The 19941-nt window shown below is 36.6% G+C and overlaps 1 protein-coding gene across 1 annotated transcript in view; it reads left to right on the plus strand.

The window, feature by feature from the left end:
* XIRP2 (xin actin binding repeat containing 2) overlaps positions 1 to 19941 on the plus strand; it is a 256785-nt gene that overhangs the window by 143587 nt on the left and 93257 nt on the right. The window contains exon 2 of the mRNA XM_072962100.1: positions 16113 to 16266. Coding sequence (XP_072818201.1) covers positions 16113 to 16266 — 154 coding nt within the window. The remainder of the gene's footprint in view (positions 1 to 16112; positions 16267 to 19941) is intronic.

Below are 19941 nucleotides of genomic sequence, written 5' to 3' on the forward strand. Positions count from 1 at the left end.
ATTAGGTCAGTTAAACTGAAGAAATTTGGAAACATACATACAAGACCTGAATCAACTTTTCCCCTCCCTGAGGAGTCTTCTTCCAAGAATATTAAATAATGGTTCATACATATATGTGGAAGATTTTCTTTAAATAAAGTTGGGACATAGGAGTTTTAATTTTGCATCCAACCAAAAATGGGGTTATGAACCAGGACTATAATTGTACTTAATTTCCTCCACCTAGAAAATGGGGATGATAACATCTAACAAACCATACAGAGCACAGCACCAAGTGTCACACCAAAAAAGTATATGCGTGCTGAGTTGTTTCATACCCATTTGCACGTTCTGGGAGAGGCAAGGAGGAGCAGGCTCATTCTGCAGAGAAATAGCATAACAGGCATAGGAAAGGTTGACAGTCTACCCATAGTTAATAGCAACAGTGTTTCCCAGAAGTATAGGTGACAGCGTTTACTTAGCTGTGACAGTGTTGGCTTGGCTGTCCAGGCTCACTGGCCTCTCTGGCAGAGCACAGGTACCAGAGAGCATCCTGTGAAGGGACCTGATTTTGGCTGCAGGGAGACCCAAGGTCCTGTGGCTGAGCTCTCCCAAGTCTTGCAACCACATGACTGCCCACTCGTAGCATTTGTGGGCAAAAGGCCTCTTTTTAAATTAATATATTTATCAAATTCTTTGATAATGTAGTAAGGATTGGTAGGTGCTTTACATTAGATGATCTACAGAAGCTCAAGAGACTGTCTTTTACTTTGAGAACAATTCTTAGTGCATGACTTCTCCATCCCTAGACCTATCCAGGGCACTAAGAGGAAAAGATGAAAGATGGAAGAGATATACCCTTGTTCCTGAGGGTGACTGCACCCATTTCAGGAATTCTGAGGACGAAATGTTGGGGAGATTTTAGCATACATCTGAGGCTTAGAAATAATAGGCCAGAGTGATAAAATTCAGCATGTCTTTATATCATTCTGGAACTAAAGTCAAAGTGAAGAATGGCCTTAAGTGGTGAATCTAGAATTAAAGAAAAGGAATTGATTGTAACATAAAATAAAACAGAGAGAATGACCTTGAGGGTCAATGCTATTTATGCATTTATTGTTTTTTGCTTTAGGTCTTTCTGCTAGAGAATTCTTTCTGACATTCTGCCTTAGTTTGTGCTGGCTTGTCGAGGGCCAGATGGGGCTTATATTCATTTCATCTGAGGACCTAAAAATCTGCCAGAATTTAATAACGTTGATTGGAATACAGGTAGAGTTACAGTGGGAACGTATTTGAAAAAGTCAGAATTTCAAGAATGAATCTCACTCTGATCAGGAGGTTATAAAATTAGCTAGGAAAACTTTTGTCTGTGGCTTTATCTCAGCAGCTAGGGCCTGAATACCTTATGTCACATGGGAGCCTGACACCCAATGCAGAGAAAACGTGGTGAGGAAAATTCATTCAAAGATTGTGATGCACAACTACTTTGATAGTTGCTCAGTTAGATTCATCCAATAAGTGTGGCTGAGAGACCACCTTAGTAGTAGTTACTAAGGAGATTTCTGTCTGGCTGTAGAGACACAGCGAGTTAAGTAAATCTATCGTTGTTAAAGCTACTGAGGAACTTACTTTAATAGATTCAGTGACATGTTGTATCCTTATTTCTCTAAGTCTAAATGTAGCATATTAGTTTGCTAGGGCTGGCATAACAAAGCACACAGACTGGGAGACTTAAACAACAGAATTTCATCTTCTCACAATTCTGGAGGCTGAAATCCAGAATCCACTGGCCGGCATGGTTGGTTAACTCTGAGATCTCTCTCCTTGGCTTGCAGAGGGCCGCCCTCCTGCTGTCTTTTTGAATGGTCACCCCTCTGCATGTACATGTCTGGTACCTATTAGTGAAACAAAATTTCATCTTCTTATAAGCACACCAGTCAGATTGAATGAAGGCCCACGCCGAAGGCCACCTTTTAACTCAACCACTTCTTTAAAGGCCTTTCTCCAAATATAGTCACATTCTGAGCTGCTGAGCATTAAGGCTTCAACATGTGAATTGGGGAGGGGGCACACAGTTTAGCCCATTACAGTAGTAAGTGAAATGAATTAAGTAACGTGGCTGGATGTGCTATCTGTGTGCACGGGAGTAGAACAGGAGACTGTAGGACCGTAAGACTACACGGGGAAACGTACCTATAGGAATGACATGGATGGCTCTACAGTCAATAGGGATTGAGAAAAGCGATTTGAAAATTTTAAAAATTATTGATACATTTTCTTCCCTGGAAAATGGTAGCTGCTATTTTGTTATTTAATATTTAAACCCATTAGAAGGAGAAATAGCAATACCATGAGAACTGATGATCCATGTTTTAAAAAGGAAATTGTTTGATAGTACTTTAGCAAAAATGTATCTAATTCTTGCTTATAGATAATAGCTTTAGTACTCCAATGGTTTCTCTCATGTACTATGGATTTTTTTAAGTTTAAATTTTTTTACATTGTGATAAAATTGTTTTGCATTAGACTACTAGGAAAATCTAGGTGCTGAGTTGTATCTAAAGGGATCTTTAAAAAAGTATTGGCAGTAAAGTTTTGAGTTGTCATGTGTAGGATTTATATTTCATTTTTCCTTCTCTCCCCAAGGGGGTTAGCCTGTGTTTTTAATGTCTGCCCTTTTCACTCTTTGAGACATGCCTTTACCATCTTTGAACATTTCTGGATTGTATTTAGTTCTGAATTTTTATGTGAATATAAAATTCAAAAATTATTTGAGCCCATTCAGTAAACATTTAGTGACTATCTACAGTGTTCAAGGAAAGCAGTGGGTTCGATTCTATGTGGGCTATGAAGATGAATAAAGCATATCCTTAATGAGCTGACAAGTGTAATGAGAAAACAAGATGTGTCAAAAATGACTAGAGTGCAAAGCAGAATGAAAAAAAGTGTTAAGGAGACTGCAGATACTGGAAGGGATCTAGTGTGGGAGGGATTACTTTTCACTGTGGTGTTAGGGGAAATCTTCCTAAAGCAAGTGCCACTTAACCCTCATGTGAAAAGACAGTTGGAATTTCTATAGAAAAGGATGGCAAGTGGGGACATGAGGGAGAGTGTCCTTTAGACAAACATGTATGAACACAGGTGGAGAAGCAGAAAGTGCAGAGATGATTTAGGAAATACCTTTAAAAACAGCCAGAGGGATGGCCTAGCATAGGCTGGTGGGACCCAGTGGAGCCAAATTAGAAGGTTCTAAATGCCGTGTTACTGGGAAGTTAGAGAAATCATGCAGCCCAGTTAACCTCCATGATAAACTCACATGGAAATTATTTATCAAGCATGGTTAAATGAGAGAGCTATTCGTGGTTTCTTTTGACCCTTCTTAAGTGATGGCCTGCAAAAGAGTTTAATAATATAACAATCATTATGCTTTCCTCATCTAATTGTTGAATTTGCCTTTTTTACTTCTGTTCCTGATTGGTATGTGAATATAAAATGTCATGAGATTTTGAAAATTCAGCTCAACATTTCTTAAATGTCTGCCGTGTATGAGGCTTAATGCCACTAAAGGTATAAGATGGAATAAGACACGCTTATAGCCATAAATACTTCAACTGTCATCCCATTCGAACCCATATTATTCCCGTTTCTGGGACTGATAAATACATTACACTAGGAAGACAGGTTTATGTAGCAGTTAAAAATATCAACTAAGAATCAGACAGACCAGCATTCAAGACCTCGGTCTAGCACTTCCTACTGTGTGGACTTGGGTAAGTTACTTTAGTTACTTACATTTGAGACATGCCTTTACCATCTTTGAACATTTTTGGATTGTATTTAGTTCTGAATTTTTATGTGAATATAAAATTCAAAAATTATTTGAGCCCATTCAGTAAACATTTAGTGACTATCTACAGTGTTCAAGGAAAGCAATGGGTTCTAACCTTAGTTTCTTCACTGTAAAATAAAGGTAACTGTCTCAGAGTATTGTTTAAAGTATTAAATAAAAAATATGATTGTAGAGCAGAACATTTGGCACAAAGTAATAGTCAAGAAATTCCGGCCTTTAAGATTTCTTTAAGGAGTATTTCTTTTCTCCAGTTTTCTTGTTTCTGAGTAGAAAAAATGAGGACCACAGAAGCTGAACAATAGGATACATGGTATGTGAGGAGAATATGTTCTGGTTATTTATTATTGCATGACAAGCCAGTCCCAAAATTTGGTGACTTCCTACAATTTATTTTTATCTGTCATGGTTCTGTGAGTTGTCTTGATCCAACTGGGCAGTTCTGACTGAGAATCTTTCATGCAATTTCAATCTAATGTGGGCTGGGGCTAGAGTTATCTGAAGATGCTGCAGCACTGAAAACCCAAGATGACTCTAATGCACTGCTGGCAGCTGATGCTCCAGTTGCCTGGGAAATCTATTCAGTCTGCAGACCAGAGCACCTATAGATGATCTCTCCAAGTGGCTTGAGCTTCTCAAAACATAGTGATGGTCTCCAAAAGACCCCATCCAAAAGTGAGCATTCCAAAAGATTTGACCAGAAGTTGCAAAGATTCCTCACTCACATATCTGAGCACCCACACTGCTCACCATTTCCCAGTTTCCCTCTCTCCCTCTCTCCTCCTCTCCCCCATCTCATTCTCCAGGGCCTTTTGCTCCACAGTATTCTCAGCTGTAAGCACACCTGCCATATTCACTGGGAAAGCTGCCCAAGGTCTCCCCTGACTCAAAGGGGTAGAGACATAGACCTTACTTCTTGACAGGATTGACAAGGGAGAGGAAGGTGACATTGCACATGAGCATGTGGATACTGTTGCTGTTTTGTGGCAGTCCTTCCAAAGAGAACATGCAGATGGCCAAGAGGAACAAGAAAGGATGCTCAACATTGCTAATCATCAGGGAAATGCAAATCAAAACCACAATGAGATATGACCTTACATCTGTCAGAATGGCTATCATAAAAAAGAACACAAATAACAAATATTGGTGAGGATTGGAAAAAAAGGAACCCTCATACACTGTTGGTAGGAATGTAAATTTGTGCATCCACTATGGAAAACAGTATGGAGGTTTTTCAAAAAACTAAAAATAGAACTGCCATATGACCCAGCAATTCCACTCCTGGGTATGTATCCAAAAGAAACAAAACCACTAATTCAAAAAAATACACAGACCCCAATGTTCAAAGCAGTATTATTTGCAATTGCCTAGATGTGGAAGCAACAAATGTCCATCAACAGATGAATGGATAAAGAAGGCATGGCATGATATACATAAGCAACAGAAGACTACTCAGCCATAAAAAAGAAAGAAATTTTGTCATTTGCAACAAATCAGGGTGGACTTGGAGGGCATCATGCTAAGTGAAATAAGTCAGATAAAGACAGACAAATACTATATGATACCACTTATATATGGAATCTAAAAAAATACAACAAACTAGTAAATATAGCAAAAAAAGAAACAGACTCATAGATAAAGAAAACAAATTGTGGGCACTGAAGGGAGAGAGAAAAAGTGAGGGGCAATATACAGGTAGGGGATTAAGAGGTACAAACTATTATGTGTAAAACAAACTACAAGGATATATTGTACAACACAGGGAATATAGCCAATATTCTATAATAACTATAAGTGGACTATAACCTTTAAAAACTGTGAATTGCTACATTATACATCTATAACTTATATAATATTGTACAAAACTATGCTTCAATTTAAAAAATCCAATGAAATAAGAAAGTATGATTAAAAATAGGGTATACAATAGTTGTCTTCATTTTTTCTGATGAGGAACCTGAGGATCAGGGATATTAAAAATTAGCAAAAGTAACTTCATTCTTAAATGGAAGAGCTTGACAGTGGACTTTGGTCTTCTGAAACCAAACTGGGTCTCCAGGAAAAACTACCCCCTGCCTCTCCTCATACAACCAATCATGAGTTCCCTTCAGAGATGGGAAGGACCATCAAGGCTCAAAGCTGTGATCTCCTTCCAACTCCTTACAATCTACATATCACCCTCACCTTCTGTATCTGTGCCCTGTCCTCTCTCTTATGAGCCATAGTTTCATCATCTGAGGGTAATGGGATAATCTTCATGATCATAATCCTTCTCATAGAGTTGAAATGATGATTACATGATGAATACACATGAAGTGCTTAAAATAGGGCCTAATGTGTAATGAGCATTCAGTACTTTCTAGCTATTCTTGTTATTGCTTTTATAACCATTAAAATTCCTCAGAATTAGGAGAGAAATTTATATCATGTCTTTCTTCTCATTATCAGTTTTTCCCAACCCAATTCTGTTCTGCCAAAATGGTTTTTACCTAGGTCACCTCCTAATTGCCCAAACCAGAAACCTTCAAACTCCCTGCTGCATTTAAAATACCCTACATCCTTGGCGTTCGTGACTTAGTCACTCTTTCTTGGCTGCTTCTGGCAGCCACATACAGTTGTGCAGATTGTAAGCTACTCAAGGTCACACATCTGAAGGAAAGTGGTGCCCAGCAAAAATAAGGTCGCGTCGTATATCTATTATGACAGTTTTCCAGCAGGTGGCAGTAACATGTTCCGGTCAAACAAAATCAGTATATTACGACTACTTTCTGACAGATGGAGTAAAGTATCTTGAAGAAGAGATCTTTTTCTAACTCATACAAGGCACCGTGTGGACTGGGAGTGGCCCTGCTTCTGACTGTTCCTCCTCTTCTGCCTACCCCAGATAATCTCCCCTTGCCTGTCTCCCAAGTGCCAGTGAAGTTTTCTCAGCTATCTGCACTTGCTGTACATACGCTAATTGGATAATTTAATACACTCTTAATGTTGTAACTATCACCTTCTTGTTTATAAGTCCTAAATCTTTCACTGTAGCACAAACTTCTCTTTTGAGAAATCTAGCTGTTTCCTGGATATCCTCCTCTGGATATCTCATAGAAAACTCATATTCAACTTGTCAAAAATTTAATTCATAGAAGAGGCTACACCTACCAGATTCTCAAAAATGAAATTTAGGCATCCTTCTTAAAGCAAGATAACTCTGTAGTTCTTTATCAATATATATATATGTATATATTTTAATCTGTAAGACTTTTTTAACATTTTTTATTGATTTATAATCATTTTACAATGTTGTGTCAAATTCCAGTGTAAAGCACAATTTCTCAGTCATACGTGAACACATATATATTCATTGTCACGTTTTTTTCTCTGTGAGCTACCATTAGATCCTTTGCATACCTCCCTGTGCTATACAGCATAATCTTGTTTATCTAGTCTACAATTTTGAAATCCCATCTATCCCTTCCCACCCTCTGCCCCCTTTGCAACCACAAGATTGTATTCCATGTTTATGAGTCTGTTTCTGTTTTGTATTTATGCTTTGTTTTTGTTTTTGTTTTTGTTTTAGATTCCACATATGAGCGATCTCATATGGTATTTTTCTTTCTCTTTCTGGCTTACTTCACTTAGAATGACATTCTCCAGGAGCATCCATGTTGCTGCAAATGGTGTTACGTTGTCAGTTTTTATGGCTGAGTAGTATTCCATTGTATAAATATACCACATCTTCTTTATCCAGTTATCTGTTGATGGACATTTAGGCTGTTTCCATGTCATGGCTATTGTAAATAGTGCTGCTATGAATATTGGGGTGCAGGTGTCATTTTGAAGCAGGGTTCCTTCTGGATATATGCCCAGGAGTGGGACTCCTGGGTCATATGGTAAGTCTATTCCTAGTCTTCTGAGGAAACTCCACACCGTTCTCCACAGTGGCTGTACCAAACTGCATTCCCACCAGCAGTGTAGGAGAGTTCCCCTTTCTCCACAGCCTCTCCAGCATTTGTCATTTGTGGATTTTTGAATGATGGCCATTCTGACTGGTGTGAGGTGATACCTCATTGTAGTTTCGATTTGCATTTCTCTGATAATTAGTGATATGGAGCATTTTTTCATGTGTCTATTGATCATTTGTATGTCTTCCTTGGAGAATTGCTTGTTTAGGTCTATTGCCCATTTTTGGATTGGGTTGTTTGGTTGTTTCTTATCAAGTCGTATGAGCTGCTTATATATTCTGGAGATCAAGCTTTTGTCGGTTTCATTTGCAAAAATTTTCTCCCATTCCGTAGGTTGTTTTTTTGTTTTGCTTCTGGTTTCCTTTGCTGTGCAGAAGCTTGTAAGTTTCATTAGGGCCCATTTGTTTATTCTTGCTTTTATTTCTATTGCTTGAGTAGACTGTTCTAGGAGAACATTTTTGAGATGTATGTCAGATAATCTCTATCAATATTTTTATGGAAAACTTCAATTTCTCTTTCTGAATTCTATTATATACCACATTTTCTTTATCCATTTGTCTGTTGATGGACACTTGGGTTGTTTCTACATCTTAGCTATTGTGAATAATACTGAACTAAACATGAGATTACAGATACTACTCAAGATTCTAATTCTTTTAGATATATACCCCAAAATGGAATTGCTGGATAAAATGGTAATCTGCTATGGAAGACATTAGGGAGCCAACCTGCATCTTAATCATTGTATTCACAGTACCTGGAACAGTACTTGAGACATATTTAAATATTCAAAAATATTTTGAATGAATGAAAGGTGTGTGGAATGAAATGATTGAAGAAGCTTCATAGAGAAGGCTGCACTGAGTTGGATTATGAGAGAAGAGATACTTTTAATACACATAGGAAAGAGGTAAAAAATCTTCTAGGAAAGGGGTTGGGAAAAAGGGATTATAAACCTTCAGGAGAATCGTTCATTCATGAAGTCTTCAAGCCATGATTGGATTTCTCCTTTTCCCTCAAGTAAGCAGAATTCCTCATAAGGAGGTTTCTTCTCTTGTCTCTTGCATTTTGATAATTTCCCTTTGTTTCTGGCCTTTTCTTTATGTTGGCATAAAACTTCCTATTTTTATTTCTCTAAAGGCAAGAACTCACTGAGAATTCGGGGAATGTATGTGAACTAGCTCAGCATTTTAAATATAGACAAGTCCAAACATTCTTATTTTATTAGGCCATGCTCATCTTCTACCCCCTCCCTCCTCGGTGACCTCTTCACTCATGGATCCATACTGAGAGGAAAAAATATAAAGTAATAAGGCAAACCATTTTCCTTTGAAATGCCTGCTAAGATGTTCTGACCATTTTAGGTGATCTTATATAACTCATGGTCTCTTGTAAAGTAGATGCTAGATTGTGATTAAAAGTTGGCATTTTTCATTCTCATATTTTTAAATATATATGTTTTTATCTTATAAGATTGTAATTACACATTATGTTAAAGAAAGAAATGTACATAAATGACAAAGAAAAAATATCTCATTTCCTTTGAAGCTTCAAAGTCCCCTATTTTCCGTTGCTTTCCTAGCTTCAAGGTGTCTTAAAGCTGGAAAAGATTGTAGACCTTATTGGAGATACTAATTATTTAGATATTATTTAAACCAGAGTTTCCACCAGTGCTTCCAGAAATACCTCTCCATAATTAGCAACCTCTTCTGTACCTTCAGCCTCTTCTATAAATGCTTCCTCTACCTTCCTGCCTTAGCAGAAGCATGACTCTCCCCTGAAAAATCACCATCCCTGAATCCTCCTTGTGTACTTTGTGGCCATTAATCTTTCTTACCACTCCTCTACCACTCTCTTGTTTAAAACTCTGCTCATTTGAGGCTCATGGCAGTCAGGTGTACCCTCTTGTCCCCTAACGTAACTATTATTTGTTAAATTTCAGTTAAACTTCTCTCGTTTACCAGGGATGTTGACACTTAATTTACAGTCTTTCCCTGTCTTCCAAGCCCTTGCATTAACCTGAGATGTCATCATAGTCTCTGAGTTCCTAGCTTTCCTCCTATTTAACAATTCTCTCCTCTATTCCGCTTTAGTTTCTGCTTTCATGGTCACAACTGAATCCTAGCAATTATAACTGTTCTACTTCCCAAATCTCTAAAGCAAACATCTCAGTCACCTTTCTTTCCAATTTGCTTTGCCAAGTATTCACAGTTTTTTAAACTCACCAGGATTCTACTCTGTTGATCCTTTTTCTGTCTTCTGATCCACACTTCCTTTACTTTCTTCTCTTTTAATCCATCTTACACCCCATGGTGTATCATTTCAATCACTTTCTTATTTCTCTTGATGGTAACCTAAATTCCCGTATACCTCTTCCCCTCCCACACCTTAGCCTATCCTACAAAACACATTTTCTTGTTATTTTTCCCTCACAAAACCTCTACCTGGCTGAAGTCAGCTATCCACTTTCTCATTGCATAAAGTAGAACTGTGGAGAGTTTTCAGAGAAAGACACTCAACAAAGTCTATCAGTTGCCCTGTAAACTTGATATGGCCAACCTCAAATGGGTACCCAATTCTGTATTAGCCATGGCCATCTCTGTCTTTTCATCTCACTTTCCCATTGAGATTAAACTTTCTTCTATCTCTTCAAATACTCCTCCCACTTTCATCAGACCTCACATCCTAATAGAGAAAATGGATGATTTCAGACAGAAATGTTCTTCTCTTCAAGCTGTCAAGCATACAGATCATTCAGATCTACACTAAATTCACCTTCCTTCCAATTGGCAACTGGAATGCTTTATGTTCTCCTATCTTTGGGTTATATTTGATTCCATTCTTTGGGTTCCATCTTGCCCCTCTCAGGAATTTTACATCATTGATTTTTCCTTCTTTCTTCAGTATAGCCAACCTCTACGTCTCACTAATCCTTTCAACTGACTTTTCAACAAATGCAGGTTTCTGTCTTTAAAACAAAACTAAACATGTCTCTCAAGTTACCACTCTATCTCCCCTCCACTTTAATGCTAATCTATTTAAGAAATTATTTTCACCCAGTACCTCTCAGTCAACACTTCACCCACTTCAGTCTGCCTTCTAATCTTTTTACTTCCACCAAAACAGTTTTGCTCAACAGTTTATCCATGTTGCTAAACGCAAAGGAGATAGTTAAGCTCCTATCTAATTTACATTCTCAGGGAGGATTTAATATTGTTAAGGATATTCTTCCCATCTAATTTTCTTCCTTCCTTCTTCCTGTCTGCTTTTGTTTCTCTGCCATAATATTAAATGTTGACATTTTCAAGATTTGTTTCTAGATATTTTCCTCATCACACTTGAAGAAATTTCATCCATACCCACTGTTTCAATTACCACTATAAGGCAGATGACTCACTAGTTACTTGTTCTGTTAAGACCTCTCCACTAAGCTCCAGGGCCTTTTGGATATCTTGGGACCCAACTCAAAGTCTATCTTTTCTCCCAAACCAGCCTTATTCTGGTGCTCTGATGTTTTTTGATAGTACCACAACCCATTTAGTTGTATAAGCCATAAAGAAAAAAGTTAACTTTCCTTATCTCTCTCTCTCTCTCTCTCTCTCTCTCTCTCTCTCTTGCTCAAAACTCAGATTCAACCCATTATCTAGCTTTGTCAGTTTTACATCCTAGATAGCTTTCAACTTAGTTCACTTCTCTTTATTTCCATCACCACCCTTCGTCCAAGATGGTCATCTGCCTAGAGCACTGTCATATGCTCCTAACTGATCTTCCCCTGTTGACCTTCTTCCAGTCTAGCCTACTCTGGAGCAGTGGCTCTCAACCAGGGGAGACTGCCCCCTATGGGAGACTGGGCAATGTCTGAACACATTTTTGATGGTCATGACTAGAGTGCGGTGTTGCTAGGGTCTAGTGGATAGAAAGGAAGAAGGCTGCTAAACATCCTACAAGCACAGAATAGGCCCCTTGCAATAGAGAATTATCTGGTTCAAAATGTCAGTGGTGCCAATGGAGGGCCATACTACCTGTTTCGTAAGTCTTAGCTGAGTGAGGAGTTACTGAAGAATTTTAGGCAAGGGGTGTGTGTGTGTGTGTGTGTGTGCACACACATGACAGAATCAGGTCTGCAGTGTGGAAAACTCAGCCTACCTCTAGAGTAGGTTTGTCAAAGTAGAATATTTATCCTTCAAATATCAGCTGAAGATTTTTTCCCCAGGGGGGATTTGCATGACTTTCCTCTCTAGGCTAATTTCCTAATCCCCGTTTTAGACACTCAGAGTTTATGTGTCTCTCCTTCCTGATCCATACATAATTGCATATTTACATTGATTTATGTGCTATGCTTTGTGTCCCTTACTAGACTGGAAGGTAGAAAAGATGAATAATATTTCTTTAGTTTGTTTTATTTCAAATAAAATTGCACTACAAATGGTCATTTGTTGGATGTTGGATGTTCGGTGACTCAATCTCTCCCTATAACATACGAGAAAACTTAGCCCCACATATGTCAGGGGACCTGAGCAAGGCCACGTAGCTAATGAGTTGTGAAGGGAAGGCTTGAATCCAAGTTTCTCATCGTCAAATGCTATGTTTTTTTCCTCTCTAAACTGGTATTGTGTGCATTTATTTAAGCCTGTAGATTTCCACTCAGAGTAAATCTTTAGTAGAAACATAGTGCATTAAACAGATTAAAAGAGATTAAAGCAGATCACTGCGTTGACTAGAGACAGCTCAATTGAACCTTATCCAAGTTCTTTTCTGTCTCTATCCAGACCCTTCCTTACCACTTGCCAGGGTACTAATGGACTTCCCACAGAATGACTTGGATCTGATGACTGAGGGTTGGAAATGGGTCGACTATGTTCATATGCATACTGAGGGACCCCTTATTGTTGCCTCAGTATATGAGGTACTCTTGAGATCTATGAGTTCGAAGTTGAGACTACCAGTAGAGTATAAGTTAGTGTCATCACTGGCTGAAATCTGCTTAAATAATTTCACCAAATCACATTTCATGTTTCTATATGAAATAGAGAGGTGATCTTTTCACATCATCGGTCAAGTCCACAGACCATGTTCATCATTCTGCCCTTTGTCAGAACAAAAATTTTCTGAACAAGAGTCACTATTTTGTTAGTCATCTTCATTTGTTATCTATCTTATTTTATTTTTGCCAATGTTAAGAGTTGAATTAAATTGCTGAAACAAGAGCAAACAAACATATTGCGTCCATTTCATAGCAGTCACTTTAATGTGACAGTAGGAGACGACACTCAAGTAAACTGAGGTGAGGATTCTGTGCTCATTCACTAGCTGGGAGCTCATGCCACACGCCGAGGCTTGTGTATGTATGCCATTGTGTCTCAACAGCATAAAACAAACTACTGTTATGAACCTTTGGGTTTTTGCTAACAGTTGGAAACACAAATGTTAAAGGCAATGCCTTGAAAAAAATGGGAATTTCTCTTCCTTTGTTTTTCTGCTGCAAGTATTTTTAGTTCCAGTTAACCATTCACAGTAATGAAGATAGTATATATCATATGTTTGAGGGGCATGTAAAGATGAGATGATTAAACACATGCCAATATTTTCTAACTACATATTGCATATGTATATATTGTACATATATATAGTATATGAATGTGTATATACTGTGTGTGTGAAAATTAGAAAACATAAATATTCTAACAAGAGGTTATTTTTCTAAAAGCCTTGTCTTTCCAACCATATCATAGACACAGGAAATGTACATTCTCTAGGAAATGTTTTAGAGTTTATAGTGTCTCTCCAACTTGACTCATTCATGCAGTGTATTTAAAATGTAACAAAATTGAAGAGCAGTTCATCAACTATTTATCTGAATGGCTATTGTTTAGAAAATACAACGTCATGTACAAAAATATAAAACTTATGGGTAGCTACTCAAAAAAACTTCAACATAGTACTTAATTTTCAAAAAATACACTTTTGTTTCTCAAGCTGTTTTGGCTTATTTATTTATTTATTTATTTATTTTAACATATTTTATTGATTTATAATCATTTTACAATGTTGTGTCAAATTCCAGCACTCAGCACAATTTTTCAGTCATTCATGGACATATACACACTCATTGTCACATTTTTTTCTCTGTGATTTATCATAACATTTTGTGTATATTTCCCTGTGCTATACAGTGTAATCTTGTTTATCTATTCTACAATTTTGAAATCCCAGTCTATCACTTCCCACCGTCCACCCCCCTGGTAACCACAAGTCTGTATTCTCTGTCTGTGAGTCTATTTCTGTCTTGTATTTATGCTTTGTTTTTGTTTGTTTGTTTGTTTTTGTTTTTTAGATTCCACATATGAGCGATCTCATATGGTATTTTTCTTTCTCTTTCTGGCTTACTTCACTTAAAATGACATTCTCAAGGAGCATCCATGTTGCTGCAAATGGCATTATGTTGTCGGTTTTTATGGCTGAGTAGTATTCCATTGTATATAAAAAATACCTTGAGACAAATGATAATGAAAGCACAACCACTCAAAACCTATGGGACACAGCAAAGGCAGTGCTAAGAGGGAAGTTTATAGCGATACAGGCCTTCCTCAAAAAAGAACAATCTCAAATAAACAAGTTAACCCACCACCTGAATCAATTAGAAAAAGAAGAACAAAAAGCCCCAAAAAGCAGCAGAAGGAAGGAAATAATAAAGATCAGAGAGGAATTAAATACAATAGAGATTAACAAGACCATGGAAAAAAATCAACCAAGCCAAAAGCTGGTTTTTTGAAAAAGTAAATAAAATCGACAAATCTCTGGCCAAACTCACAAAGAAGAAAAAAGAGAGAGCACAAATTAGCAAAATAAGAAAGGAAAATGGAGAAATTACAACAAACAAAATAGAAATACAGAATATCATACGAGAATATTATGAAAAACTATATGGAACCAAACTGGATAACCTAGAGGAGATGGACAAGTTTCTGGAAACATACTGTCCACCAAAACTGAATCAAGAAGAAACTGAACACTTGAACAATCCGATCACTAGAAAGGAAATAGAAATAGCAATTAAAAACCTCCCTACAAATAAAAGTCCAGGACCGGATGGCTTCACCGGGGAATTCTACCAAACATACAAAGAAGAACTCATACCAGTCCTTCTCAATCAAACTCTTCCAGACGATTGAAAAGGAGGGAGTACTCCCAAACTCATTCTATGAAGCCACCATCACCCTGATACCAAAACCAGGCAAAGACACTACAAAAAAAGAGAATTATAGGCCAATATCACTGATGAACATAGACGCCAAAATCCTCACCAAAATTTTAGCAAATGGAATCCAACAACACATAAAAAAGATTATACAACATGACCAAGTGGGGTTCATCCCAGGGACACAAGGCTGGTTCAACATACGCAAATCAATCAATGTAATACATCACATCAACAAGAGAAAGGACAAAAACCACATGATCATCTCAATCGATGCAGAAAAAGCATTTGATAAAATTCAACATCCATTTATGATAAAAACTCTCGCCAAAGCGTGTATAGAGGGAACATATCTCAACATAATAAAAGCTATATATGACAAACCTACAGCCAGCATAGTTCTCAACGGTGAAAGACTCAATGGCTCATTTATTTATTTTATAATTTTGTATTCAAAATAATTAATCTGATAGACTTGGTTTGTTTTATTAGATTTTATTAATCTATAAAATAATGAACACTAGACTCCCTTTATTTGAAATATCCTTTCTACTTTTTTTCTTTCATAAGCTTTTCTCTCTCCAATTTTGAATTACTGTCTCAAACAAGTAATTTCACAGTCTTTATGAATTGCCAAACTGTACTTACTGTATGGTGGCTGAATAGGTTTGTAATTTAGGAGCTTTATAATTACTAGGATTATCATTATAGGGTGGGCATGACATTAAAAAAAAAAACTCATTTTCTTCTGTCTTAAGCATATAATGTTGATCTATTGCTATTTTTTGAAGTCCCTTATGGACATTTCTCAGGCCTTAGGAAGTTGCATCTATTAACATATATTATGTTGTATTTTGACCCTTATTTCCACTTTCTCTCTTTTATGAAAAAAAAAGAAAAAAACACATGAAAGAAAACTAATTCAAAAGTGGAACTAGTGGCAGAAAAGTAAACTAAGCGTCAGATATGTGTTTGCAGTTCTTGCCTAAGTTATCAAAATTTTACCCGAAGCATATTGGAAAGCAACACTCATAGAAACCCCCTCCCTCTCTCACTCCTGCCTTCTAAACCCCTAAACCACATCTGTTTCCCACTGATAGCTTTTAACACACATCCCTTTAATGTCTTCTAACAGGAAGTGGAAATTGAGAGAAGTTTGTGTTCACCAACATTAAAGAGTCACCCTGGAAGCCAGCCCGGTGATTCTGTGAAAGATTCAGACAAGAAAGGCAAGGAAACCTCTTTTGACAAGATGCCACCTGAAAGTGGTCACAGCCACATCTCTGAAGGTTAGCATAATATTTTGATGTGATTTCTTGAGATCATACAGTATACAGAATGAGTGGTTAATGAATAAAATCTGAAAAGGTTCTGTTTCAAAATTAGTAAAGAAAAAGATGACAGGATATAACTCCAGAAACACAACTCAGGAAAAATAGAGGTATATTTAAATACTTCTGGAGATCATATTTGCTTTAATTTTTACAACTAAATAAAATATACTTTAATTGATTATAAACCAGTACAATAAGCATTTTCAATATTAGGCTTTTGCAGCAATGCATTTGACCATCAACTGACTTTTCCTATTGTGAAAGAGAGAACATGTTTGCCTCTCTGGGTATGGGAAACGAAAGGATAAAATATACATAACTGTCAGTGGCAAAAAAAAAATATGTCTTCAGCATCTCATCTTCAGACAATTAAACTAAATGTGCTTAATGAATTCAGAATAAAAAGTGACATGAGAGTGTCATAATTTAGGGGGAAACCTCATAAATTTGATTAATGTTTTACAAATGTCGTAAAAAAACTTAATAGCTCATATGTTAGAAATTACACTATCGATATAATTTCAACTATGACAGAAGTGCAAAATCTAAATAATTTATTATGAAATACAGATATCATTTATCATTTCTGATTAGTCACATTCTGGTTTTTTCTGTTTTAGGCAAGTAATGCATAGTATAATATTTGTGATGTTTGTTAAAGATCATAATTAGTACAACTTTAGGATATTCTTTGAGATATATATTTATATATATCCTCTGTGAAGTTGCCAGTCAACATGACCAATGTGGAATAGTCTTTGGAATAGGACAGACAGGTCACAATTTGGGAAAACAAATGATACTCTGCTTTAAAACTTTGCTGTTCAAAGTGTTTTCTGGGGATCAGACCAGGAGCATCACCTAGAGGCATATTAGAAATGCAGAACTTCAGGCCCCACACCAGTCCTACTGAATCAGAATCTGCATGTTAAGGAGATCTTCAGATGATTCGTGTGCACATTAAAGTTTGAGAAGCTATAGTCTATGCCAATACAGACCGAACTCTAGGATAATTTACATATAATTTTGCTCATTCTGTTTCCAGCCGTTTAAGTATGTGATTTGGAGTGGGAGTTGCTGTGGGAAGAATAAAGGGGAGTTTGCTAATGATGGGTCAGGCATGGATTTCTAAATACTTTCAAACTAGGATCTCAATCTCTATTTTTCATTCTCAATTCATTTTGGTACACCCAATTGATATCCTAACATGATTAGTATCTGTCTTAAAGAATTTACTCCACATATTTCTGGCCTTGTGATTAAACTTTATGTGCACTTGGCTGAATGCAAAAAAAAAAAATTAGATTAGCAGAGGCCAAAAGAGGGAAGCTTTTAGGGAATGATTTATGTTCTAATGATGCTGACCTGCAGAGATCTTAGCATAGGGAGGCAAATATGAGGTTGGCGAACTGATCAAAGTTCCTGTGAAATGAACAACTCCTCCCACCTCACCTTACTTCTCCTCTCCTGTGTTTTCTTTGGTTTCCATGCAAAGCTTTTCAAAAGCCTCTTTATTTTACAAGCTTAGAAAAGATATTCCAGAGGGCAACTGTTATTTAATATCAAGATATGATTTAAATTTAAGAGCAACCAAGATTTTAATTTCCAGGTATACTGAAAATATCAAGAGCTGAACTAAAACACCCAGAGTAAGGACATTGCATTAAGGATGAACACAGCAGCTAACCTCATTTTTGTTTCATCTGTACATTGCACAAGAACTTTAATTCCTGTGCATCACTATGTTTTTAAAAAAGAAACTTCTCTCATTATGGGATCCCTTTAACTATTCCATGGTGCTCCAAATTTTTCTCTCTGGTGGGACAATTAAAAGCCCCTGTAATACTTTTAGTTAACTTTGACAGGCTTTGTATAAGCTTGACAAAACCTACAGAACCAAAGAGTATATTAATGTTGCTGTTCTGCTTCAGAGAGGTAGAATTTATTCCAAGAAGAAAAACACGAGTGTCTGAGTAAAATTTGATAACTGAAAGATGTCAGAGTTTATAAGCTCATACGAGTGACTATAATGGCCTCACATACTAGTTAACCATCTTAAGTAGCCTCAAGCATTTCATACTTGGAGATAGTATTTATTTATAGCTCTTTTATAGAGTAGAATTTTAAACATAATCTAACAATAGATCATTAAAATGTAGCTACCTAATGTCCTGCATTTTTAGAATTTAGTAAAATCAATGTAAGTTGATAAGTCCATCTCAGGACTCAGGAATAGATAAGCCTGATGGATTAGTCCTGTCTCTCAACTCAACTGCAGGTCCTGGGGAGCAGCACAGAAAGGCACCGGGAATTCCCCAGACTCCTTTCTATGCCCAATGGTCCAGCCCAGGTTGCGTTTAATTGCTCTCACCACCCCTTCTTAGGTTTGCTCGGATTTCCTCACTGAGGACTGGTGTCAACTGGTGTAACTGTGTGTGCAAGTCGGTGCATTCCATTTGCATTTTCTGTGGGATGTACTCTAGTGGTTAGCTGTTCCAATGATTCTAGGAAGACTTGGCTCATTTGAAATTAAATGACAAGCATGACAAATACATAATTTGACGAATTTGGATGATGTGATAGATATGAGGAAAAAATTAATTCATATAAATGGTTTTGACTGAAGTATGGTAGAGATACGAAAATTCTGATTTGTGGAATTTCCTTTAGAAATTTAAAAACCAGTAAGTTGCAAAGTGGATATTGAGGGTCTTAGGTACTGATTTACATGGTTTGATTTACTTGGGTTTGATCTATCTGTACATAGTGTAAAACATCTGCTTTTCCTGCTAAAAAATTCTAGATCAAGAGATGCTACAAAAATCACAGGTGACTGGGTAAAGTTCATCAAGTTTAAGTTATTTGGGTTCTTTTAACATGACAATTATCTGCTTTTCTCTTTTGTCCTCTAAACTATAATTTTAATATTAATTTTCTACATCAACATGTAAAAATGCTAACAGATAAAATATACATTCAAAGTCACTCGTTCAAGGTTTTGTAATAAACCTTAGAAATTACCTCCAATATTTTTCTTTTTATTATGCTCCATTAAAGCTAAATTCACTGTTTATTCTAATGGCCATTCAATTTCTCTGACAGACTTTACAAAACAAATTGAGTGTTCTTTTATTTTCAGATTTGCTACTACTCTTTAGGTGGGATTCTTTCAGTTATTAATGTTTCTAAAATATTGATGTATGTGCAGTATATATATTTGTGTGAGAGTGATGATTATTTACATATCTCAGTCTTTGTTTAAAATTAGATATTTTAGAGAAATGTTTTTTGTGCTATAAAATTGTTCCTCATGTGTACTGTCCAACGTGGTAACCACTGGCAAATAACCACTAGTGACAAGTAATCCCCTGAAAAGTAGCTAGGGAGATTGAGCAACTTAATTGTGAATTTTATTGAATTTTAATTCATTTAAGTACAAACAGTCATTGTTTTGGGCATTATAGTTTTGGTAGATGTCAATTCTCCAAGAAAATCACTGTCTACTCTTCTCAGAGGAAGGGATCCAGATGACAGTTATTCACTTTAAGTTACTTTTTCTCTGCATATTTATCCTTATTAAAATGTATGTGGATAAATGTAAAGAAAATTTATGTCAGCAAAATAAATAAA

Source organism: Vicugna pacos, chromosome 5 (assembly GCF_048564905.1).
Source record: "Vicugna pacos chromosome 5, VicPac4, whole genome shotgun sequence".
Lineage (NCBI taxonomy): Eukaryota > Metazoa > Chordata > Mammalia > Artiodactyla > Camelidae > Vicugna > Vicugna pacos.